This window comes from Charadrius vociferus, unplaced genomic scaffold (genome assembly GCF_000708025.1).
Source record: "Charadrius vociferus isolate BGI_N301 unplaced genomic scaffold, ASM70802v2 scaffold329, whole genome shotgun sequence".
Classification (NCBI taxonomy): Eukaryota; Metazoa; Chordata; class Aves; order Charadriiformes; family Charadriidae; genus Charadrius; species Charadrius vociferus.
In genome coordinates, this window is record NW_009649982.1 from 1,671,206 (window position 1) to 1,693,180 (window position 21,975).

At 37.2% G+C, this 21,975-nt stretch overlaps 1 protein-coding gene across 1 annotated transcript in view; it reads right to left on the reverse strand.

Annotated features, from left to right (window-relative positions):
• The window catches only part of ABI3BP (ABI family, member 3 (NESH) binding protein), a 143,411-nt gene that overhangs the window by 22,281 nt on the left and 99,155 nt on the right, over window positions 1-21,975 (reverse strand). The window contains exons 18-23 of the mRNA XM_009891656.1: window positions 16,438-16,533; window positions 11,017-11,127; window positions 8,143-8,268; window positions 6,697-6,765; window positions 5,219-5,431; window positions 555-666 (exon numbers count right to left, since the gene is read on the reverse strand). Of these exons, the coding sequence (XP_009889958.1) occupies window positions 555-666; window positions 5,219-5,431; window positions 6,697-6,765; window positions 8,143-8,268; window positions 11,017-11,127; window positions 16,438-16,533 (727 nt within the window). The remainder of the gene's footprint in view (window positions 1-554; window positions 667-5,218; window positions 5,432-6,696; window positions 6,766-8,142; window positions 8,269-11,016; window positions 11,128-16,437; window positions 16,534-21,975) is intronic.

The following is a 21,975-nucleotide window of genomic DNA, read 5'->3' on the forward strand; positions in this document are numbered from 1 at the left end:
TGCAAGAAAACTAGGTATACAGGCCAAATGTATCTTTCCTCTCCATGGTGTAATGCGATGGTCAAGCTTCGTACAGTGGCCTAACTTGCATTCCAGTATTCGAATTAACATCTATCTAAATAAGCAAGCAGCCTATGTCAGTTGTGCTGAGCATCCTTAAACTCCAGAGAGAGACAACTGTACATCTCACATATCAGGTTTCCTGTGGTTTTTTTTCCTTCTGTTCACCTTGTTTCTTTACCTGCTAAATTCAGAGATATTTTTGATAAAAAGCAGTACATTTTCTTACATTTGACTGTTAATCTTTCTGACGGAACAGGTCACTTCTGCAGTTTGTCCAGACCGTATATACTCTTGGAAATTTCCTAAAGATTCCTCAGATATGTCTTATCTGTTAACTTAAAAGAAAGCAAACCCAAAGCACATCTTTTTCCTATCAGAGCAGGAGTAAAATCAATTTGGTCTTGTATACCTATGTATTTTCATTTGAAGTTGCAGAGAGCTGACAGTCTAAATTAGTTGGATTAACTTAGAAAATGATTTTATTTAATTACCTTGTGTCAGGTTTTAGGTTTTCCACAGTAGAATGGGTTTGATTTGTAGTGATAATCGATTTCTCCTTTTCACCATCACTTGCTCCATTTTCAGTTGACACAACCTCATACTCTGGAAAATTACAGTAAAGAGACATTTGCTTAAATAACAGCTCTTACTTGAGCTTCTTCTTGCTCGCTCTTTTCTCATCTGATTTCCACTCTTTCTGTCTACTGTAAAGACATCTTGTGTGAACCAGTCTGGACATTAGTATGCTAAGATTGTTAGGAAAGAAAGATCCAATTCCAGATTGCTGAGTGTCTAGCCCCTCATCCTTCCTTCTAATTCAATTATGCGATAGAGGATACTTAACATATCACTTCTGCCCAAAGGTATACTAGTGACAGTATTCCAAGCACAAAAAAAGTATAAACATTCTGCAGTTTGAATAAAAAAGTATCAAAGATGAAAGTATAGTTTCTAAATGCTTAAACCCTGATTAACTTTAAAAAACCCATATATTTTTAAGATTTCCAAAGCAAACTGCCCAACTAACTTTTGTTTTGCAGTTAGAGAATCTGCCAGTTTAGAATGAAATAATTTTACATAAATTTATTTCTGTAGAGTCTCGCTATTTTCTTTTCATCTCACTGGGATGTATCATTAAGTGCATGCCATGCTTTGAACAGGGAATTAACAACAGATGTTCGGGAAGAAGCTACCCCTTCAGTCACAGCCCTGTCCAAGATATAGTCTCCCTCTGGCATGCATCCTCTGTCCCAATTCATAACAACCTCTTCTAGTGAAGACACTGAGCATATTGCAAATTTTACTCTCTTCGCAAAGAAATTCACAACCTCCCCAGCCCCTTCCTAAAACCTGTCTATAATACCAAGTGCATCTTTGCTAATTGTAAGCTTGCAAAGGAGAATGATTTCAAAGAACATTTGCAACGAGCATTTAGATCTGCAGCACAATGAATAAAGCAGGTATTATACTGTGAGGACAAAGACAGAGACCACCTATCAACAGCTACAAAATCTTAAGAAAACTACTTTCTTTCCTGTTTTTGCTAATGATAATATTAATTTTCAAGTTCTTAAGTAAATGCTAACGAGGTGTAGGGCTTTTTTTTTTTCTATATATTTTTTTAGTTCTCAGTACAAGGACATCCATTTGTTGTCAACACAGAAAGATAAAACACCTGCAATGGGATTCAGTTCAAATTATGTTAAAATTCAAATTATTCATTCAAATTATGTTAAACAATTCCAAGCTTCTAAATCACACCAGTTCAATTGGAGCAACTATATACATGTATGCACATGTGAACTTCAGATTATTTACTGCAATATTTTCAAAAGGGACCTCTACACAGCATCTTTTTATCTTTACTTTGTAATAGACTCAGTTATTTAGAGCACATACAGAGCAACATAAAACTTTAAAATAAGTTTAAAAGCACGTCAGAAAGTCAGCATGAAGGAATTACTGTCGATATTGAAGATTTCAAATTTTCCACGTTCAGAAGTCCTCCCACACAACAGTCACCCATGAACAGCAAAAGACCAAGGACTGCCTTTTAAAAACAAATGCATGCACCTGCAAGAATGGGGGTCTCAGATGAGGGGGGGAATAATTATGTAGAGGATTTTTACTCTAGATCATTTGTTCAAGTGGGACCCCTATTCAACGACCAAAGATATTACCATTGATAGTATGTATTTGTGTAAAACATATCTGTGTTTTCTCTTTACGTATTTCTTTTTTGGAAACAAAGACCTTTTCCTGTGTAGCCACCGAGGGCTGAGTGAACCATAGAGAAAAAAAAAAAAAAACAAACAACACAGAAAAGCCCTTATTTGCCCTGATTAAGCCTCAATAGAGAAATTATGTTTAGTAGGAAGCATCGGAGAAAGGGTGGATATCCACTACCTTAGGTACATCCAGATAGAGAATGAGTAGGTAACTTGACAGGAATTCAATTTTTCTGCCTTCTTCCAGTCCCAAGTCAATACGTGATTTGAACTTTTTAATTCATTCAAGTTGGAAAAGAAAACATAACACAAGTGAATGGGCATGCACACGCATACATGCACACAAAAAGAACTAATGAGTGCATCCAGTACCTGTTTGTTACTGAGTGCACGAGTCTCAGACCACAAGACAAAAAACTGCCCTATATTTCTGTGGCAACACAACAGGAGTAGCAGAGCACCAGCAAAATGGTCTAGGTTCCTGACATCTGCAGCGTTTACGAAAACAAGGAGGTAAGCTTGATTGCTGTTTTGGTTATTATTTGTCAGACCTTTCCATTACTGAAGTACAATTTTGTTTTTAGGACTATCCAGTACTATGCAACCCCTTGTGCATAGCTAGAAGTCAAGCAAAGTAACCTTTAAAAAAGAAAAAACAACCAACTGAAAAAATGACATTTTCTGTTTCCACAGCTCTATCTGCAGCAGTGCATTAAAAAAGAGACGTGATGCCTAAATCAGATGATTGAAAAAACATGTATAAACTACAAAAATAAAAAGAGATGACAGAAAACTTGATTTAAGTCTGTCTAAACAAGTAATGTCATACTGGTGCCAATATGAAGTAATCACTGTTTTCAAAAAACGGGATTCAATGCCTTCTCTTGAATTCAGAAAGTGTCCTTGGATAAGTCATTAACAGTAATTTTCTGAAGTTAAGATGAAGAAGACAAGCTCAATGAGAGTATTTGTAAGCCAGAGTTCAAACATTTTATATTACACATTGAAGTTAAAAAGAATGAAGATGGTATATATAGGAGAACTGTTACATCTAGATAGGAAGATAGCTAGATTGAAAACTAAAGTTTCTCTCAGTGAAGCCAAGTGAGTTTTAGTCCCATATTCTGCAGAAGGTTTTAATCTTATTTTCTGGAATGGGGAAAAGGTGTGTCTCAGTTATCAAAGAATAATCTTACCGAAGAGAAGAAACTTCATGAAAAGTTAACTTTTACAAATGCTTATTACAACTGAACAGAGTAAGGGCTTCCACCTAAAGTCTCAGAAGAAACAGTGGATATTGCTTGCTCTATATTTCACGACACACATTGAAAAAGAAAAGAAATAGTATCAGAAGGTATTTAGGCTTTGCTGTCATCATTAGATGATGTGGGCTGACAGTTTTACCAGCTATAGTAGAAATGGTTTTCTATTTTTACAAGACAAATGTTGGTATGTTCATTAACATACTCAAGAAAAACAGCAGGTCTACTTCCAAGGAAACATTCAGACTAAATGATGTTATCTCATCTAGTCAAGCCAAGGACTGGTCTGTGGAGCACGCCTCCAAATGACAACAGCAACAAAAAGGATTTTCCCAGAACAAAAAGAAGCATTGCAGAACTGACTGGAGTGGGCAGTGTTCACAGAGAGCCTATCCTCAGCCTAATTCTAAGGTTAGCAATAAGCTCATACTTCCTTTCCTTCCAGGATCAAGCACATTGTAGAAGGCAAGCCAGGTAATCATTCTTCTGTCTTGGTACTTTTTATTAGCCTACAGTCTCTTTTTAATCCCCTTTTAATCCAGCAGAAGGGCTAACTTTCTTCCTCTTTCCCACAAGAAAAAAGCGCAGGCTAATTTTTGGTTTGAGCGTCCCTTTGGTTTTGCATTTATTAGTTTTCAAAATGGCAGGGAGAGCAAGAAAGAACAGAGGTTAAATCTAGCAATTGTCTCTAGAAAATCAAGGAAGGACTAATTTTGGGAGGGGAATAGAGTGGCCTTGTTTGTGACAGTCACCTAATTATACCCCTGCACTCAAATATTTTATGCATATACAACAACATCTGAAAACATCCCACTTACATGCTAAAGTTAATGGCTAATGATAAAGTCTTAGTCCTCACTAGCCTTACCCGTTCTACTCACTTGTGATGCAGCACAGCCAAATCTGTTTGGTCTTGGCTGTGATGAGCCAGTAATTTTGTAGGTCAAAGTTTTAAGTCCGTGATAAAAACAAAAGCCATTTTCCTGACAGTACAGAAGAGCCATAATTTTCAGTTGATAATTAATTTAAATGTTCAGTTTTGGTAAGCTTGTGTGACGACAGAAAAATTACAAATGGTTGTCCGGCATGCTTACCCGTCTGATTCCTGCATGACTCACATGGATTTATTCTCAATACAAACCCCTTCCTTTGGAAATTAAAAAAACAGATTCTTTTACCATAGAGAACTTGGGGACCCTATGGTGGGTACAGGAAGTATTATGCTGGGAGAGTTATACTGACTTACTACATGGATGTAAGGTTTCGTTTTGTCTGGCCCACTACTCAACAACATCCTCATGTCAAGAAAGATGCCTACATTATGTATATGCATCTATATAATAGACACTACTGTCACACTGCTGGAACTTCTTGATTAGATCTTACCAGATCCTGTACACAGAAGAGCCAGAAATTAAGAGAAGATACAGAGTCATACTTAAGGCATTTTTTTGTGTCACCACTGACACCAATGATGTAGTTGTATAGCTGTTGCTAATCTAGTAGCATTTTCAACATGGAGTTGACAGTAGCACAAAATAAAAGCGCTGGGGTGTAAGACTCCCTTAGGATTAAAATATTTTTTAAATGACATAAAACCACTGTGAAAGTAAAAAGCTGGAAATACTGTATTCTGATACAATGGAGGAAAGAAATCAAACCAACCAGTAACAGTGTCATTGTCTGGTTTTTCCCAGTCCAATATGACGAAGGTTGGACAGCCTTCAACAGTCACCACTGTGAGGTTGGTTGGAGGATTTTGTGGAGGACGAGTAGGTTCTTCCCTGCTGCCAACTTCTTCTTGAGGAAAATGTTCAAGAGAGCTTGTGATAGAGCACGGCACATCATCATCTTTCTTCATGTACTTGACATGGGGGGCTAAGAGCAATAGGAAAGTGCTGTTATTTAATACAGAGTGTTTTTACAAACGTCAATGCCATTTCACCTACTGCACAACTTCCATCTCAGGGCACCAAGTAAAAATCTGCACAAGTCAAAGTCAAACATAAGTGTTTAAGAATAAAAACCATACATTCAGTATTAAGCTGCCTGTTAGGTTTGTTGTTGTTGTTAGACCTGGAATCTACACTGCCTTCACCCCCCTCCCATTGGCACCACTGATGAAATATCACTCTGAAGGTATTAGTGGTTGATACACACTGTTTGAAAGAATTAACTTCTCTCATAAAACAGGACAATTAACTTTAGTCCTTCTATAGTAAAATGACACTACAATTTCATTTGCAGCTTTTGAGTGCTATGCTAATACAAAGATGTAAAGCCCATCACCACTTTGTTTCACCAGAAAGAGTAACAAGTTTAGTCCAGAGTGATTCCATCATTAAACTTGCAGTTTCTAAAGTGACTGCCAAATCTGAACCATTTTCAATGGTACGGGATCAAACTTTGAAACATACCTTCTCAGGCAAACATCTTGTACTCTGCATCAAATTTAGGAAAAGATTACTGAAGACAAACACATTAGTTCTAAAATGAAAACTTCCATTTTATGTGAACAATAAACTCTTGCAAGAAAGACAGTGTCTCCAGAAATGTAGTATCCCTTACCAGGCCAAGAAAAAAACCTGAAAAATCTTTGCGTACAAAAGCACTTCTTGTCATCTCACCTTGCTAAACTCCCTAAATGACTGCAACAGCAGTAACTTGACTACTTTATCATCTAGTCTAGTGTATGTTACCATATTACTAGACTGAACGTGCACAGCCTGGAATGAGGGGTGAGGTATATATATGATGGGTAGATATCCCTTATGGTAAGGTGCACAGGTATTAGGGGCAATACATCTCCATTTATGCTTCCCACAGGAAGATTTTAATTTGGTTTGGTGTAATGTGAACAGTGTGCAGATGTACTCCTGCTGGCATACAGGAAGGGTCACAACATGTTTGTGGGTAAGACTGCAAACTAGAAGGTGGTAGCATGGAAGAAAGTAGAAGAGAAGTAAAATTTAGTCAGGAATATGCTGACGGCCTGCACTACAGTACTTTCATCTGACACTAAAGTGGAACAGAATCAAATGAAGTTTTGGCCTCCACGTAACCAAACAAGATAATTTTGATGCAAGATATGTCAGTCTTCATATTTTCCCCAAATAAAAATACCATAGCTATTAAAATCCTACCTTGGTACCTTGGTTTGCCTGAAGAATCTGTTTCTGATGTAGGACTTGAGCTGAAGACAGTTGCATCAACTGTGGGAGAAAGAGTTATAACTTAATTTGCAATAAATAGGAGGTTTCAGTGTTACAGCTGCAGCATTTCACAGTTCATTTGGCATTTTAAATCATGGTAAAGTTCTTCTGCGGTAGACCTTTGCTGCCAGATCTGTCTTTCCCTTTTAAGGACTCCACTTTGGCTGTGATGCTAAGTAAACTCCGTATGTACCCACTAGCATAAAGACAGGCATAATCAAAATGACAGAGTTCATGGCTGATGCTGGATTCAGTTCATGCAATATATGCAAAATGCTCTTTAGACCTTTTAAAAAGTATATTTTTGCACTGTACTGGCTGTTTAGCTTGGAGCTTGTTTCATGTTCATAGAATATATAGCACTATTATGTTGGCACATGAGCTACTCTAAAAATAGTGACAAGGAAATCACAAATTCTGTTTCCAGAGAGCGTACAACTTCCACAAAATTTGAAGGAAATATAAGGCAAATATGCTGGTGAGCAGAAATGTGCCAGACAAGTCAGGATTCATGACAACGGTGTTGTGTTAAATAGCTGCTACAGTGAACAGAATCTTCTCTCAGATGCAAATACTACAATGGACCTCAATGGACAAAACACAATATATTCACAACAAGCATTTTTAAATAAATGTAGCGTCTGGCTTGCTTTACCAAGCACTAAGGGTCACAGTGAGTGCGTGATCATTATAAGGAGACAAGAATTTCAGTGTTGCTGTAAGTCCAGGAAAATTAGAAACTGCATCATTCCTGACAATATACCTAGAGCTGCATATTTTGGCTTAAAAATTAATTCTAAGCACATCCTCCTCCAAACCCATTCCTGTATGGCCACTTTGAGGAGATTTAGGTCTGAACTTGTAGTTAACCCCCAATTTTATAAAAGGGCAAATTACCAACTAACCACTATGTTTAGCATATTACAACTTTTCCTATCTAAATGGTTGCAGCTTGATCAGATAGCTAGGAGGACATCACAACCAGGTTGAGCACTATCAGTCAAACAATAATTTGGATTTATGTCCAATGCAAAAAGAAACATTCAGGAAAACAAGTGCCTTATCCTTCACAGATTTAAAATAGCCACTGAATAGTACTGAAAGCCTACTAAACATGCATTGATTTCTAGGAAGATGGAAGGGCCATCATGTTGTCATTTACCAAGGTGTGTACCAGAAGACAGCCAGATGAATTCAGTCAAGTTAGAAAAGTTGCAAAGTGGCATAAAGGAAATCAAAATCACCCCAGACAGAATAATTCTTATATTAAATATACAGTGCATCAATATAGTTTAGGGGAGGGAAGCAAAAGAAAAAAAGCAAACCTTTATGTTCATGAAAAAAAAAAGAAACCAGAACTGTCTGTAATGGGCTTACCATAATACTCTGGAGTTGCAAAAGCTGTTGGTGTCTTATATGACGTTCCTGTCCTCACAGGTGGTGTTGGTCCAGCAGGTTTAGCTATAATGACAGAAGGAGGAACTTGTGGCAACAAGGCATTCACTATTTAAAAGAGTGAAACAGCTTTCTGATTTTCTAACATAACTCAGATTTGTTCTAAGAACTGCTTCACGAAACAAGTACTTTCACTTAAACTATGATATTCCCTTCAAAACTTATACGACAGCTTCCAGTTGGATTTAGGAAAGTTCCAAGTTGTCCTTATTGCCAATATAACCTATTCCTGAAACCCAGTAAGAAATTTTTTTGCTACTTGGAGATTGTCTTGGAGGACTTCAGTCTGCTAGAATATGACCTGATTTAATGCGAAGAACCATCCTACACAGACTGGTAAAAGGATGCAAAATGACCAGCATCGGCATTTCTGCTTCTCGGATAAAAGAGAACATTTCTTCATGAGTTGTAAGACAGAATAACTGAACTCAGCAACTAAAACTTGGATTCTTCCCTCAAATATAGGAAAGGTCCTTTCATTTCTACTCTCAATACAGGACATGTATTAGCAAGGCTTGAGCTGGAACATGTATAATGATAAACACTAAGTCCTTAACTATGGTCTGCATTAAGAGTTTAACCACAGAACAGTACTGGAGCTTCCACTACCTAAAGTTAAGATGTGCTTCAAATGAAACAATGAAAAATGCAACAAAGTCCAACACTTTCAACATTTATAATGCTACATGACCCAAGGACAAAAGCCTCCTTTCTGAACTGATCTATTCTGTACCACCATAGAAACTGATAGAGGCAATATTATCTCCCATAATTACATAAGTATTTTAGAAATTATTTTAGATTATGTGACATTGCTTTTACTCCTCAGCTGTTATCATCTAACAATGAAAAGTTTCTAGGAGGCAAACAATCCATGGTAAATGGTATCTTGATTGTTTTCAAAATAGCTGTGAAAGACAAGAACTACATTCACAAAACATGCAGATACTCCCAGATAACCACTGCATGACTGTGAAATTTGAACTCCCAAACAGTCAAGAACTACATAATGCAGTTACATTCCCTGCATATATGACACAGAATAACATGGTGACTGAAGGCAGAACTCTGCTGATCAAGTTTAAAACAATAAAAATCCCTAACACCCATTCGTTTCCTTAATAAAGTGGAAATCTATTAAGATTCTCATAATAAGGACTGTCTCCCTACTTTTCACTAATTTCCTTAATAAAGTGGAAATTTATTAACATTCTCACTATAGCCTAGTTTCACAAAGGTTCTGGAACTCTCTTGTTTCCTTTTTTTCCATTCAGGAGACTTTTAATGTCTGCATAGAAACCTTCCCCTAATACTCATACACTGGATGAGTAAGAAAGATGCGAGTAAGGAATTAATCACAGTGTTAATGAGAAAGAGAAACAGGACAGAATTATGAAAGGAAAAATCCAAGAAGAACATTGAGGCAAATTTTTCCTGTTAGTACTGCGAAACAGTATCTCCAGGGAACCAGAAGAAACTCAGTTATGAAGTTTAAAACTAAGCTGGATAAAACACTAGGAAACACAGAAAAAAAGAAAATGTGCTACTGGCTCCATAAGGAAGAACCAGATCATCTAACCAATTTATTCCATCTCAAATGCCTAGGAAGGTATGGTAACTGCTGACTACCACACAACCTGGCCTCTAGTGTATGGAAAAAGGGTTACATTTCAAAACACTGATAAATTTATTAGACACTTAATGGAGACAATTAGTATAGACCCCAGTACAAGCAAAAGAAAACGTATCAGGTCAACATTTTTTCATGCTACAGCTTAAGACTGAGAATGTCTTATGTTCTGTTGTAGCTATTACTACGGAAACACCACCAATCAACAGCAAGTACAGACAACATTTCAATCTTGGTTCTGCAGTTGAGTAAATATACACCTTCTAATCTGCTGCACAAAATACTAAAGAATTATTTAGGTCTTCAGTGCCTTATAGCACACAAAGCCCCACATGAAACAAACCTAAAAAAAAAAAAGCCAACAGGAAATACAGCAGAACTGAGACCTTTATATTTCCAGTGAACTTCAGAGAGTAATACGAGGAGGGAAGCATTTCTCATGATGCTAAAAATAATGAGATGATAGGTTCTGACTACCTGCAATAACGTTAGCCTAAGGATTCTTATACAGAATCCACAAACAAAACATAGGTAAGGATACTGAATATCAGCTTCAGGATAAAATTAAAACAAAATAGGAAATGTGAAGGCTCTGTATGCTCTTATACTGATACTGAGAAGCAGGAATACTGGAGCACAGGAATGAAGCTAAACACTTTGCACATGAAATAACTCTGCTTGCTCTGCCTCCCAGTGCAGTTAGTTTTCTGGGTGCCTATTAGCTTGTCATTTGTAGGGGTTAATGGACGTGCCATATACATGGGAGGGAATTTCATTACAAATAGCCATTTGGGAATATGCATTGAACCCTAATATTCCGTATCTCCCATCTGACATGCACATTAAGTAACTGCAAATGATATTAGTAGACATGAAATGTTCTCAAGGTTGATCTTCTTAAAGGATGACTTGCATTATGCTATTTTGCTTTCAGCTCCCTTACAAGGGATGATTTTGACATAACTAGGTTAGGAAAACAAAAAGAAAACAGAGTTTATGTACAAAGACAAAAGACATGAGGCCTGTACGTTCCAGAAGACTAGTTTCTAGAGATACCATAGATTAAAGAAAAAGAATCTATACTATGAAATTCTCCTATACCTTGCTAGTCAGTTCTGTATTATCTCACAGATAATAAAATACTTATGCTGAAAAGGCTGAGATACCTGGACTCCCTGGTTTACCAGTCACGGTGTTTGGAGGCAGTGGTTTTCTGCGCATTGGCGTAGGCTTGACAGGAGGTATAGGAGGATGCTGAGGGCCAGGTGATGTAGTTACTGAATGACATTACAAGACAGTGTTATTAATTATTTAACCTCAAATTCCATATAATCAGAAACCCATTACGAGTTATATTCTGACTTCTCAAACAGTGTTTCATGTCTGATTTAGTATCAAGAGCAGGGAGGTGAGGTTAGGAACTGAAATGAGTTGTATTTTCAGCCTTAAATTCTTTAGGAAGTGTGCGCCATGGAGTTTTAAACCAAGATTACACTGAAAAAATGTAGGTCCTTTGGGCTTTTTTTACAAATGTTTCAGTGATTCATTTTCTGTGTAGTTACTTATTTCTGTCAATGGTAATTTTTTGGCAGCCAACAGGATACTTCTTCCCACAATAAACACCACCTCAGCATACTTGGAATCATCTTCAGTATCTTTCTCACAAAATTTCTGTTCTTTTGTGCTTTCTAACTGATAAAAGTAGTCACCCTCAGCTTGAAGCAAAAGATGTAGCAAGAGGGAAATTATCATTAGGGACACTTTATCCTATCCTGTTCAAAAGTGAAAAATGAAAAAAGTCACTGTCACTTCATGCACTGACATGGCTAGCTAGAAGCAGTTATCATCTTATAAACTCCTGAAGCACCCAACTAGGTTATTTCAATGTGCAGTCCAGACAATATCTATTAAATTTAACAGGTAAGGTCCTTTGACAGTGAGGTCCGAAAGGAGAACCTAAGCCTCTTAATTCATGCTTACAGAACATTTTACTGCATTTTCCAGGCGATAATAAAAGATTTTATTATGCAAAGGAAAGGCAAAGGAAAAGATTTTTCTTCCACTATTCACCCTTGCACTTCTTTCCTTAAGAAAAAACCAGGAGATTTGTGCAACACATTTATGTAACAAAAGACTTTTATACCTAACAGGGGAAAATCCTCAAGAGTAATATAATTCCTATAATGCTGCCAATATCAACAAATGTGCAAGTTGCTTGATACTGAGTCACTGGCTACATGGAGTACCTCAGGCCCTACACATCTGACCTTAGTTTACCCAATAAATAGAGTGACTGTGGGTGAGAAGGGAGCAGATCCAAAGACTCATTTGGGGGAGCCTTTTTAGAAATACTTATAATACACAAACAGGAACATCTCCATCCTTCTCTGTTCCCTCTTTCTTTTGGACTTTTGCAGTCACTTATAAAACACCTTTCTATTTATTTTTTTTTTTAAATCCCTCAGATCAAGACAGGAAATAATGCTCTATCTAATTCAGGAAGATCTAATGGTTTTGAAAATAGCATTTGTAGGTTTCATATTCATTCTTAATCCCCAGATGTAGATGAAAAAATAAATGCCTAAAGACTTGAAAAAGAATAACAAATTTTTGTAGATATAAGTCATCATATCCTAGGTACTACTACATGGTAGTATACATGACTAATTTTCCCTGCCCCAATTTAGCGAATGGGATTGCCTGAGATATTTGTGGGGTAAAAATGTGCAAGTATTGCCTTGTCACCGGTTTCCATCATATCATCCGAACAACACAACTGCAAGTTACATGCAAGCCAAAACATCACATTCAGTGGACTGTGTCACAGCTGAATCCACTATACTGCACTCTGCACAAACAAGAATCCCTAACCTTCCCTTTTACTACTTCCACAATGATTTAGGTGATGGTCTGTGATGCTACCAAATCTAATTAACAATGTGTGGAGACTGAGCTTGTAAATTAGGACACACAATAGAATTCAGTGATTTTGTGATAGAATAGACTCTTGTGATGAAAGTGGCATGGTGAACTATTAGGATTTATTTAATCTCAGAGGTTCTTTGTGGACAGGAAATGTATTTTCTTGACTCTGTAACTCTTCATGAAAAAGGAGGGCATGCAGCCTCTTAGGAGAGACTCTTAACACATCAAGCTTAATTCTTGTGTGCCATAACTTTTTTTTTTTTAATTTCTCATAAATAGCCTAAATGTAAACTTTTTCAGTTAAAACACACTAAGTTTTCAGAAAAAGTAAATTCATTTAAAGGCAAAGTCAAATACTGGTTAATTTATAGCAATACTTGATTAATCAGCCTCATCTCTTTGCATGCTAAGATCACAGAATCAAAGAATTGTCTAGGTTGGAAGGGACCTTTAAGATCATAGTCCAACCATCAACCTAACACTGCCAAAACCACCACATCTACCCGTCTTTTAAATATCTCCAGGGATGGCGACTCCACCACTTCCCTGGGCAGCCTATTCCAATGTTTGACAACCGCTTCTGTGAAGAAGTTTTTCCTAATATCCAATCTAAACCTCCCCTGGTGTAACTTGAGGCCGTTTCCTCTTGTCCTATCGCTTGTTACTAGCGAGAAGAGACCAACCCCCACCTCACTACAGCCTCCTTTCAGGTAGTTGTAGAGAGTGATAAGGTCTTCCCTCAGCCTCCTTTTCTCCAGGCTGAACAACCCCAGTTCCCTCAGCTGCTCCTCATAAGACTTGTCCTCCAGGCCCCTCACCAGCTTCATTGCCCTTCTCTGGACATGCTCCAGAACCTAAATGTCTTTCTTGTAGTGAGGGGCCCAAAACTGAACACAGCACTCGAGGTGGGGCCTTACCAGTGTTGAATACGGGGGAACAATCACTTCCCTAGTCCTGCTGACCACCCTATTCCTGATGCAGGCCAGGATGCCATTGGCCTTCTTGAAACAGATCTTGGAACAAATCCTCCTGGAAGCTATGTCAATGCATATGGATGACAGAAAGGTGATTAAAGACAGCTGACTTGGCTTCACAAGGGCAAATCATGCTTGACTAATCTCTCATGATCACTATTCAATGGGTAAGAAATTGGCCTGACAGCCCCATCCAAACAGTTGCAGTCAATGGCTCTATGTCCAAAAGCAGATCAGTAATGAGTGCTGTCCCTCAGGGGTCCGTACTGGGACTATTACTGTTTAGTATCTTTATTAATGACATAGGGATTTGGATTGAGTGCACCCTCAGCAAGTTTGCAGATGACACCAAGCTGAGTCGTGCAGCTGATATACTTGAGGGAAGGCATGCCATCAAGAGGCACCCTGACAGGCTGGAGAAGCAGGCCAATGCAAACCTCATGAAGTTCAACAAGACCAAGTGGAAGGTCCTGCACCAGGGTTGGAGTAATCACCAGTCTCAGTACAGGCTGTGTGATAAATGGATCGAGAACAACCCTGCGGAAAAGGACTTGGATATATTGGTAGATGTAAAATGAGATAGGAACCAGCAACGTGTGCTTGCAGCCCAGAAAGCCAATACTATCCTGGGCTGAATCAAAATAAGTGTGGCTAGCAGGTCAAGGGAGGTGATTTTCCCCCATCAAGCTTAATTCTTGTGTGCCATAACTTTTTTTTTTTTATTTCTCATAAATAGCCTAAATGTAAACTTTTTCAGTTAAAACACACTAAGTTTTCAGAAAAAGTAAATTCATTTAAAGGCAAAGTCAAATACTGGTTAATTTATAGCAATACTTGATTAATCAGCCTCATCTCTTTGCATGCTAAGATCACAGAATCAAAGAATTGTCTAGGTTGGAAGGGACCTTTAAGATCATAGTCCAACCATCAACCTAACACTGCCAAAACCACCACATCTACCCGTCTTTTAAATATCTCCAGGGATGGCGACTCCACCACTTCCCTGGGCAGCCTATTCCAATGTTTGACAACCGCTTCTGTGAAGAAGTTTTTCCTAATATCCAATCTAAACCTCCCCTGGTGTAACTTGAGGCCGTTTCCTCTTGTCCTATCGCTTGTTACTAGCGAGAAGAGACCAACCCCCACCTCACTACAGCCTCCTTTCAGGTAGTTGTAGAGAGTGATAAGGTTGTCCCTGCCCGTGGCAGCGGGGAGAGGCAGTGGAACTAGATGATCTTTAAGGTTCCTTCCAACCCAAACCATTCTATGATTCTATAATTCTGAATTTTGACATACATAGTGAGGCCTCAAAGTGAGCTGAGATCACATAAGTATACATGAAAATTACAAAACAGTAGTAGCTAATCTCATAACCATACCCAGCGGTCTCTTATGATTACAGTTCAAGGTACTGGCTTACTTCAAAGCTCTAAAAGCTTAGCTTTAAACATCTAATGTCATATTAGGAGTAAAAGCAGATGTAGATGTTCCTTCAAACCTATGTGCATAAAAAACCCTTTCAGTCTCTGCAAATCACAGGCTGGATTTACTTAAATACACACCACTGCTTGACATTCAGTAACAAAAAAGGCAGAGACCCATCCTTGTTTGCAGTTTACAGCCTGCATCCATCTGCTACTAATGGCATATAGCATTGTACTTAACCTTTGCAAAGAACAATCTTCAGATTGAATAAACTTTAAAAAGATGAAACATCAGAACTCAGTTATCAAGATAGGCTCTTGTCTTTCTGCAGGTAAATTAGGCGCAAAGGAAATTCAGCAGGGATTAGGAGAAACCAGCAGTTTATAAATTAGTAAGAGGCCTATCTTTGTATCTGTGTTTTTAAGTCCAATAGCATATTTTCATAGGAAAATCTAACTAAAAAGAGCAGCTGCAACTGAAAAGTAAATCAAAGGGCAAAACCAAAAAGATTTTATTTTCATTCAGTTTTGCCAGTAAAAAAGCATAGCTAAACCAAGCCCTATTCTTGGTTATGCTAATAAAACAAAGACATTTATGTGTATACATGTGACATACAAACACACTCTATACTACAACTTCTCATTTGAAACAGAAAATTTCTAAGTTTACTAGAAAAAAGTGAAATACAGAATGCCTATTTTTGAAGGCCTATTTGGCAAAGGCATTTTTCAGTAAAAATATTTTGATTGTCTTGAAAATATGATTGCAGGAGTTGTAAGAAAAGTCAAAACTGGTATAGCACATGTAAAAATATCCTGTAACCTTATTTACTCCACCTTGTTATTTTGCTTCAAGCCTAACGTTCTCTTTTTCCTAAAAATCCTAATATTCAACAAAACTTTCTCATAAGTGGGAGGACAATTTGGTTATGTATTCAACCTATTCTCCTTTGCTATGTAGAAATTATCAGTCTGAAAAAAATCAGTACTTGTGGCTGTTTGATCATAAGGATACAGCTCTGGTGGTGGTAATTTTTAATAATGGTATATGTTAGTGACTAAGTAGTGACCATGAAATATTCTTATTTTTATCTCTTTTCATAGCATCCTGAAACCAAGGGAATCTGCATTGATGAGGATGACTAAGAATTATTTTCTTTTCTGCAGTGGAGGTGGTTTTTTTTTTTGTTGTGTAGGAAAGGCAGTATTTTTATTTTTCATAACTGTTAAAAATTGCTATATTGTCTTCTTTTATTAATCTTACCAGAAAATGGCTTTTCCCGGGTATCACTATATTCCAAAGAACTTTCCACATCCATGCCAATTTGTCTAGAAATATCCTCAGGTGTATAAACTTCATCTGTGAAACAAAAGGAAATGAAACAAGTATCTACAGTGCACTACCAAATCATGGAATGCTTCTATATTGTATATGTTCCAACTGTAGCTAACATTAAGTGCAAAACTGGCATATATGGTCCATCTATATTTTTACTAGTAGCTTAGTGATATCCATTACCTTCCTGTTCAAGTAAGTGGAAAGTGGTCTTGGTCTAGAAGATTTTGCAATTTAATTTTAAAGATTCCTTGAAAATAGTATATTTGGAAAAAGAGAATGAGAAAGATTAAGAGATAACAGATAAGTTAAACCAAGTTAACTAAGTTATATGTGGAAAGATGAGTACAGAGAACGTTTTAGTTTTTCAGTATACAGAATAAAATGTCCATTGATTGTTGCAAATAATATTCTTCCCCAAAATAAGATCTTTGGTAATCTTCCCCAAGGAATGGCTAGAGCAATTCTGAGCCAAATATATTCCATATTTGGAGTACTGGAGGCAAAGTATACATGAAATTCAGTTTGTATATAAAGGAAAGTCCTACTTCAAATTTATACAAACACATTTAAAAAAAACCCTAAAATAAATGGCATTAAAAAGATCAACACAACTACTCCTGGTACAGAACAACTGTTTCACATGCTGATATTTATAGGACAGCCAGACTGTTACATTAATAAGCTTTCCCTATACAAAACAAGTATATTTACTTTTAAAAACTCTATATATGGTAGAAGGAAGTTGGAACGGAACATAGGAAGTTCCGTTCCAACACATGGAAAAACTTCTTTACAGTTCGGATGACAGAGCACTGGCACAGGCTGCCCAGGGAGGTTGTGGAGTCCCCTTCTCTGGAGATTTTTAAAACCCGCCTGGATGCAGTCCTGAGTAATGTGCTCTGGGCAATCCTGCTTTAGCAGGGGAGTTGGACTAGATGATCTCTAGAGGTCCCTTCCAACTCCGAAAATTCTGTGTGTGTAGAGTGAGAAAATGCATTGCAATTTCATCATGTTTGTGGGAAAAAAAAATAAAAATCATTCTTTCTCATGAGATAAGAAAAAAAACCCTGAAAGTTAATGTATTAAAAAAAAATATCTCAAAATCAAATTAACTATCTACTTACAAGCCTATTCCAACATGATCTAAACGTTTAAACCAGAGACTTCATAGGTTCATAATACGGCGCTCATCTTGTTTTGAGATTACACTAGTATTTCAACTGCATGAGGCAGATAATTTTTCAATTATTTTACTATTTGGTCATTGTTGCTAAGCATACCTTAGGAATCCAGAGTTGTGGCACTACACTCAAAATAAGATTGACTAGAGACTTTACACTCTCTAAAAGTGAGAGTGAGTCTCAGTACTCCTCACAGGGGAAAAGAATAGTATGGAAGCATTACATTATTTACTTCAGATTAAACTGATCAGACTTGTAGTAAGCTGGGACCTGGATGCAGGTCACCTCATCCCTGCGACCAAAATTTCTAAACACATCAAGTAGTTTTATATAACTGCAATTTATCTTCAGGTAACTAAAGTGGTTAATTAGATCTTCAGATATACAAAGTACCAGAGTGCTAATCAATGTTTCATGTGAATGACGTTCAAGGAAGAAGATGCATGAGAAGACCAGCACCAGCTTTAAAAAGAAAAATAATCTTGTACACTATGGGCCATAGTCAGAGTATATTTAGTTTCTTAGTTTCATCTCACAATAAATACATCAACAAAATGTAGTAGTACATTGACTAAATCACTCTAAATCACCCTAGTATCCATTACAAGTCTAATTTAGTTTTGCATCTTACAGTGTCTACAGAAAAGTCTACCTGTATCCTACTCTTTACAATCTAATTTAGAATTACAATCTCTTCTGAGTTATATCAGCTAGGAATGAACAAAATATTGTATACATTCTAGACGGAAGAAAGCAGTAAAGTAGTAATGAAAAATAAGTCAAAGTTTAGGGAAAAATCTGATCAAAGCACAACACTTCCCCGTGGACAAAAGCTCCTTTTTGAATGTTTCCGTGTGCTTTAAAGTTACATGGAAGTTTGGTTTTGTTTCCACACAAGGTACCTGCACTATCAAAGAGTTTGCTGTATTTATCATAGCATTTGCCTTATGCTAGCTAGCTAACGTAAGTTGCTTATTATAAGCATTTTGACTTACCCCATTCATCCAAACTTCTAACAGAACTGAGAACAGATGTATTAGTTGCATGTGTGTTTGTGTCTTCTTTTACTTCTATCTCTTATTCTGGAATTATTCATGGGGTCTGGAAAAACCTTAAAACTAACCACTGCATCTTTAATAGCAGGAATATCATTAGAAAGGTGGATCATTTTAAGTGAAGAACTGGAAAAAGTGCCCTTGATAAAACAACTGAAATACCTCAATACTTGAGGTCCTCTAGAACTTGGCTACACACCCACAGTTTCAAAAATAAAAAGCAAATAGAGCACAGAGTTAATGGCAGTTATAATGAAAACCAACTATATCTCTTTCACAAGGGGAAAGGAAATGTTGCTCAAAGTTTGTTTGCTGAAGGTTGTCTGGAAGCTTAATCATCAGGAACAGTTTTTAAATGGTTAGGATTAAATAAAAAAAAATAACTGAGTAAGGTAAGTTACATACACTAAGACAAATATGAAAAGCCATCTCAACAAAATGAAATTATAGAGAAAATGGCTAGAACATGGTAGAAAACTAAAAGGAATGTTAGTCATGAGGAGGCAATATTTCCTGCCTCTTTCCCACAGTCAAGTTTACCACCTGGCACCACAGCTTGCCAGGAGACTGAAAAGCCTGCCAGGAAACCAGCCACAGTCCCATGTGCTGCTGCTGGAAAAAAACAAATTCCACTGCTTATCATCTGGGCCCTGCAGCTGCCAAGCACGCTGCATGGGGTGAAACATCTTTGCACTGATGCTAATGAGTACAATCAGGAAGAAGAACTGGAGTACATTCAACAGCAGTGCCAGCCCAACAAGGAATTAAAAGATCCGAACTGGTCTTCAAACGACAGAGTATGTGTGGCTCTTCAGTAAATATGCTCTTCCTCAGGAAAAGAAAAAAATGACGTAACGTCTAAAGGTAAGCCTGAAAACGTATTGTTCCTTTCAGTCCAATTAAGGATTCTGATCAGCTTAGATCAGAAGTTAAGGAGATACGCTAACCACAGAAAATAATATATCATTTTCATAATGGAAGACAAACTTCTCCACCCCAAAAAATCCTCTGTATGTCTTAAAATGTTATAATTTCTCTAAGATATCATCTATTGAAAAAGAAACTTTTTTGTCTTTGCTCAGCTGGTAAGATTTAGGGTTCCAGGTTAGTAGAGTTCTCTTTTCTCAGTCTCTTCCACAGACTTTGGAATTCTGTTTGCAATATTTAATTGCACATTGCTTGGGAGGGATAGAGAAGATTTCTTTAATTGATTACCTGAACTCCCTTGTTGTGCAAAATTATTTTTGTGAGCACAGACATCCTTGTAGGCTCAGGCACTGCATTTGCGACAATACTGTGACACACCTGCTTTACAGCAGACTTGGGATTTCACTTGCTGATCATCAAGGAAAGTACAGACTGAAAAGTTGTGAAAAGCTGCAGTCCTCTCTCAACATGTCATGAACGTACAAAATTCATTGGCTATTTCTCTACACTTTGGAGAAGAAAGGTGCAGACTCACAGAAAGATATTAATGAGTTGCTATGTCAGCAGGGTTGGAGGCACAAAGAAATAGACAGTTGATAATAAATGCCAGCTCTTCCTTAGTACTTTGGACACTGGGTTTAACTTAAAGGGCTCACTTGGCAGGACACAAAATTTAGGTACCAGGCATCTGTTAAATTAAGACCCATGTCTTTAACTTCGAGAAAAAAGACTTATGTAACTGAACAATGGAAAATATTAGTAGAAGTATCATTTTCCAGAAGAATTCTAAAAGAAGGTACTTATTTGCCTGTGAGTACACATAGCATGCACAGCAAGGTAATAGCCTCGTGACAATTTTTGACATCTACCACAATGAAGCTCTAGTTCTTCCTGGCAACTGTCAATACTATAAAGACATGGAAATCATTCCGACTAGCGGGCACTCCAACGGGAGTGTTTCAAATATGATTGCTTAAAACAATACTTCAGCAGTCACCTAAACCAGCATTAAGCACAATAAACTACATTTAACAATTTACATGTCTACTATTACATTTATACTGCTGATTTACTTAGCATGCATTCCATTTTTTTTCCCCTTCTTTTTAATCTACAAATACCTCTGCCAATGTTACTACTATATGGGAGAAGGGAAAAGCATAATATACTGTCTAACATATATTCATGTGTAATTTCGTAACATGATTTCAAAAGCCACCTACTCCTGGAGTCCTATGTGCATTCTGCCTATTACGGTAATCAGACATTAGAAAGCTCACTTATAAGCAGACTGCCAACATAAGCAAAGAACAAAACTTTCTGGCCCACAACTGCTGACATTGGTCAGTTAATACTATAACTGCCTCTGATGCGCTGGAATTTGATGGGCTCACTTCATTTACCAGAAGCACTACGAAAGGTCAAAGAGCACATACCTCCAATGAAGGCATCCACTCTGTATGTAACACAGAAAAGCATGTCATGTTCTAAAGAGGCTATTACAGGAATGAGTAGCTCAAATCATAGTAAGGTCAACAAAAGGTATTAAATTGCCAAAGAGACTTTGGAAATGCTGGTACAGAGAAACACTACACAGATAAAGAAAGGAGTGTGTAGAATCAATGGTGTGTTGTTCAGATTATCCTAACCTAACTAGCACAGTGCAATAGTATGGGACAGTAGCACAGTTAGTAGCCACTGAACAGCCAAAAGTTTGCTTTGCATATGTATATTATTTATGTATATTATTTATTATTATTATTATTATTATTTATAATTTTAAACTTGCGTCATTGATGAAGAATCCCCCAAATCTGTATTTAATTAACCAATGGCTGCATTAGAAAAACCAACAGTATTTGTATTGACATAATAAATTAATGCTTTGTTAAATAAAAAAAATATGGATTCATTTTGAATTAGCACTGACAACATTATTTTGATTAGATGGAAAAATCAAGTACAATTGAGAATGGATAAATTATTTTCCCCCCAACCAAACCAATATTATGAATAAATCTTTGTGGTTAGGGATGTATGTTATCTGTGTGTGTAAGGATGGGTAAATTGAAGTGACAGGTCTCACCCTCCTCGATCATCCACCAACTTGGAACTTCCTTGGTGCTGAAGTATTCAAGCCTGAATACATGTAATCTGAATACTGCATAGTCTGAATATGATGTCCGATGTGAACACACCATGTGCATAGCTAGTAAGATACCTGGCTTTAAGGCTTTCTTACCAAGCCTTCTGACTTGGACTTAGACAACTGGATAACACTTTTCAACGAAGTGCTTTCC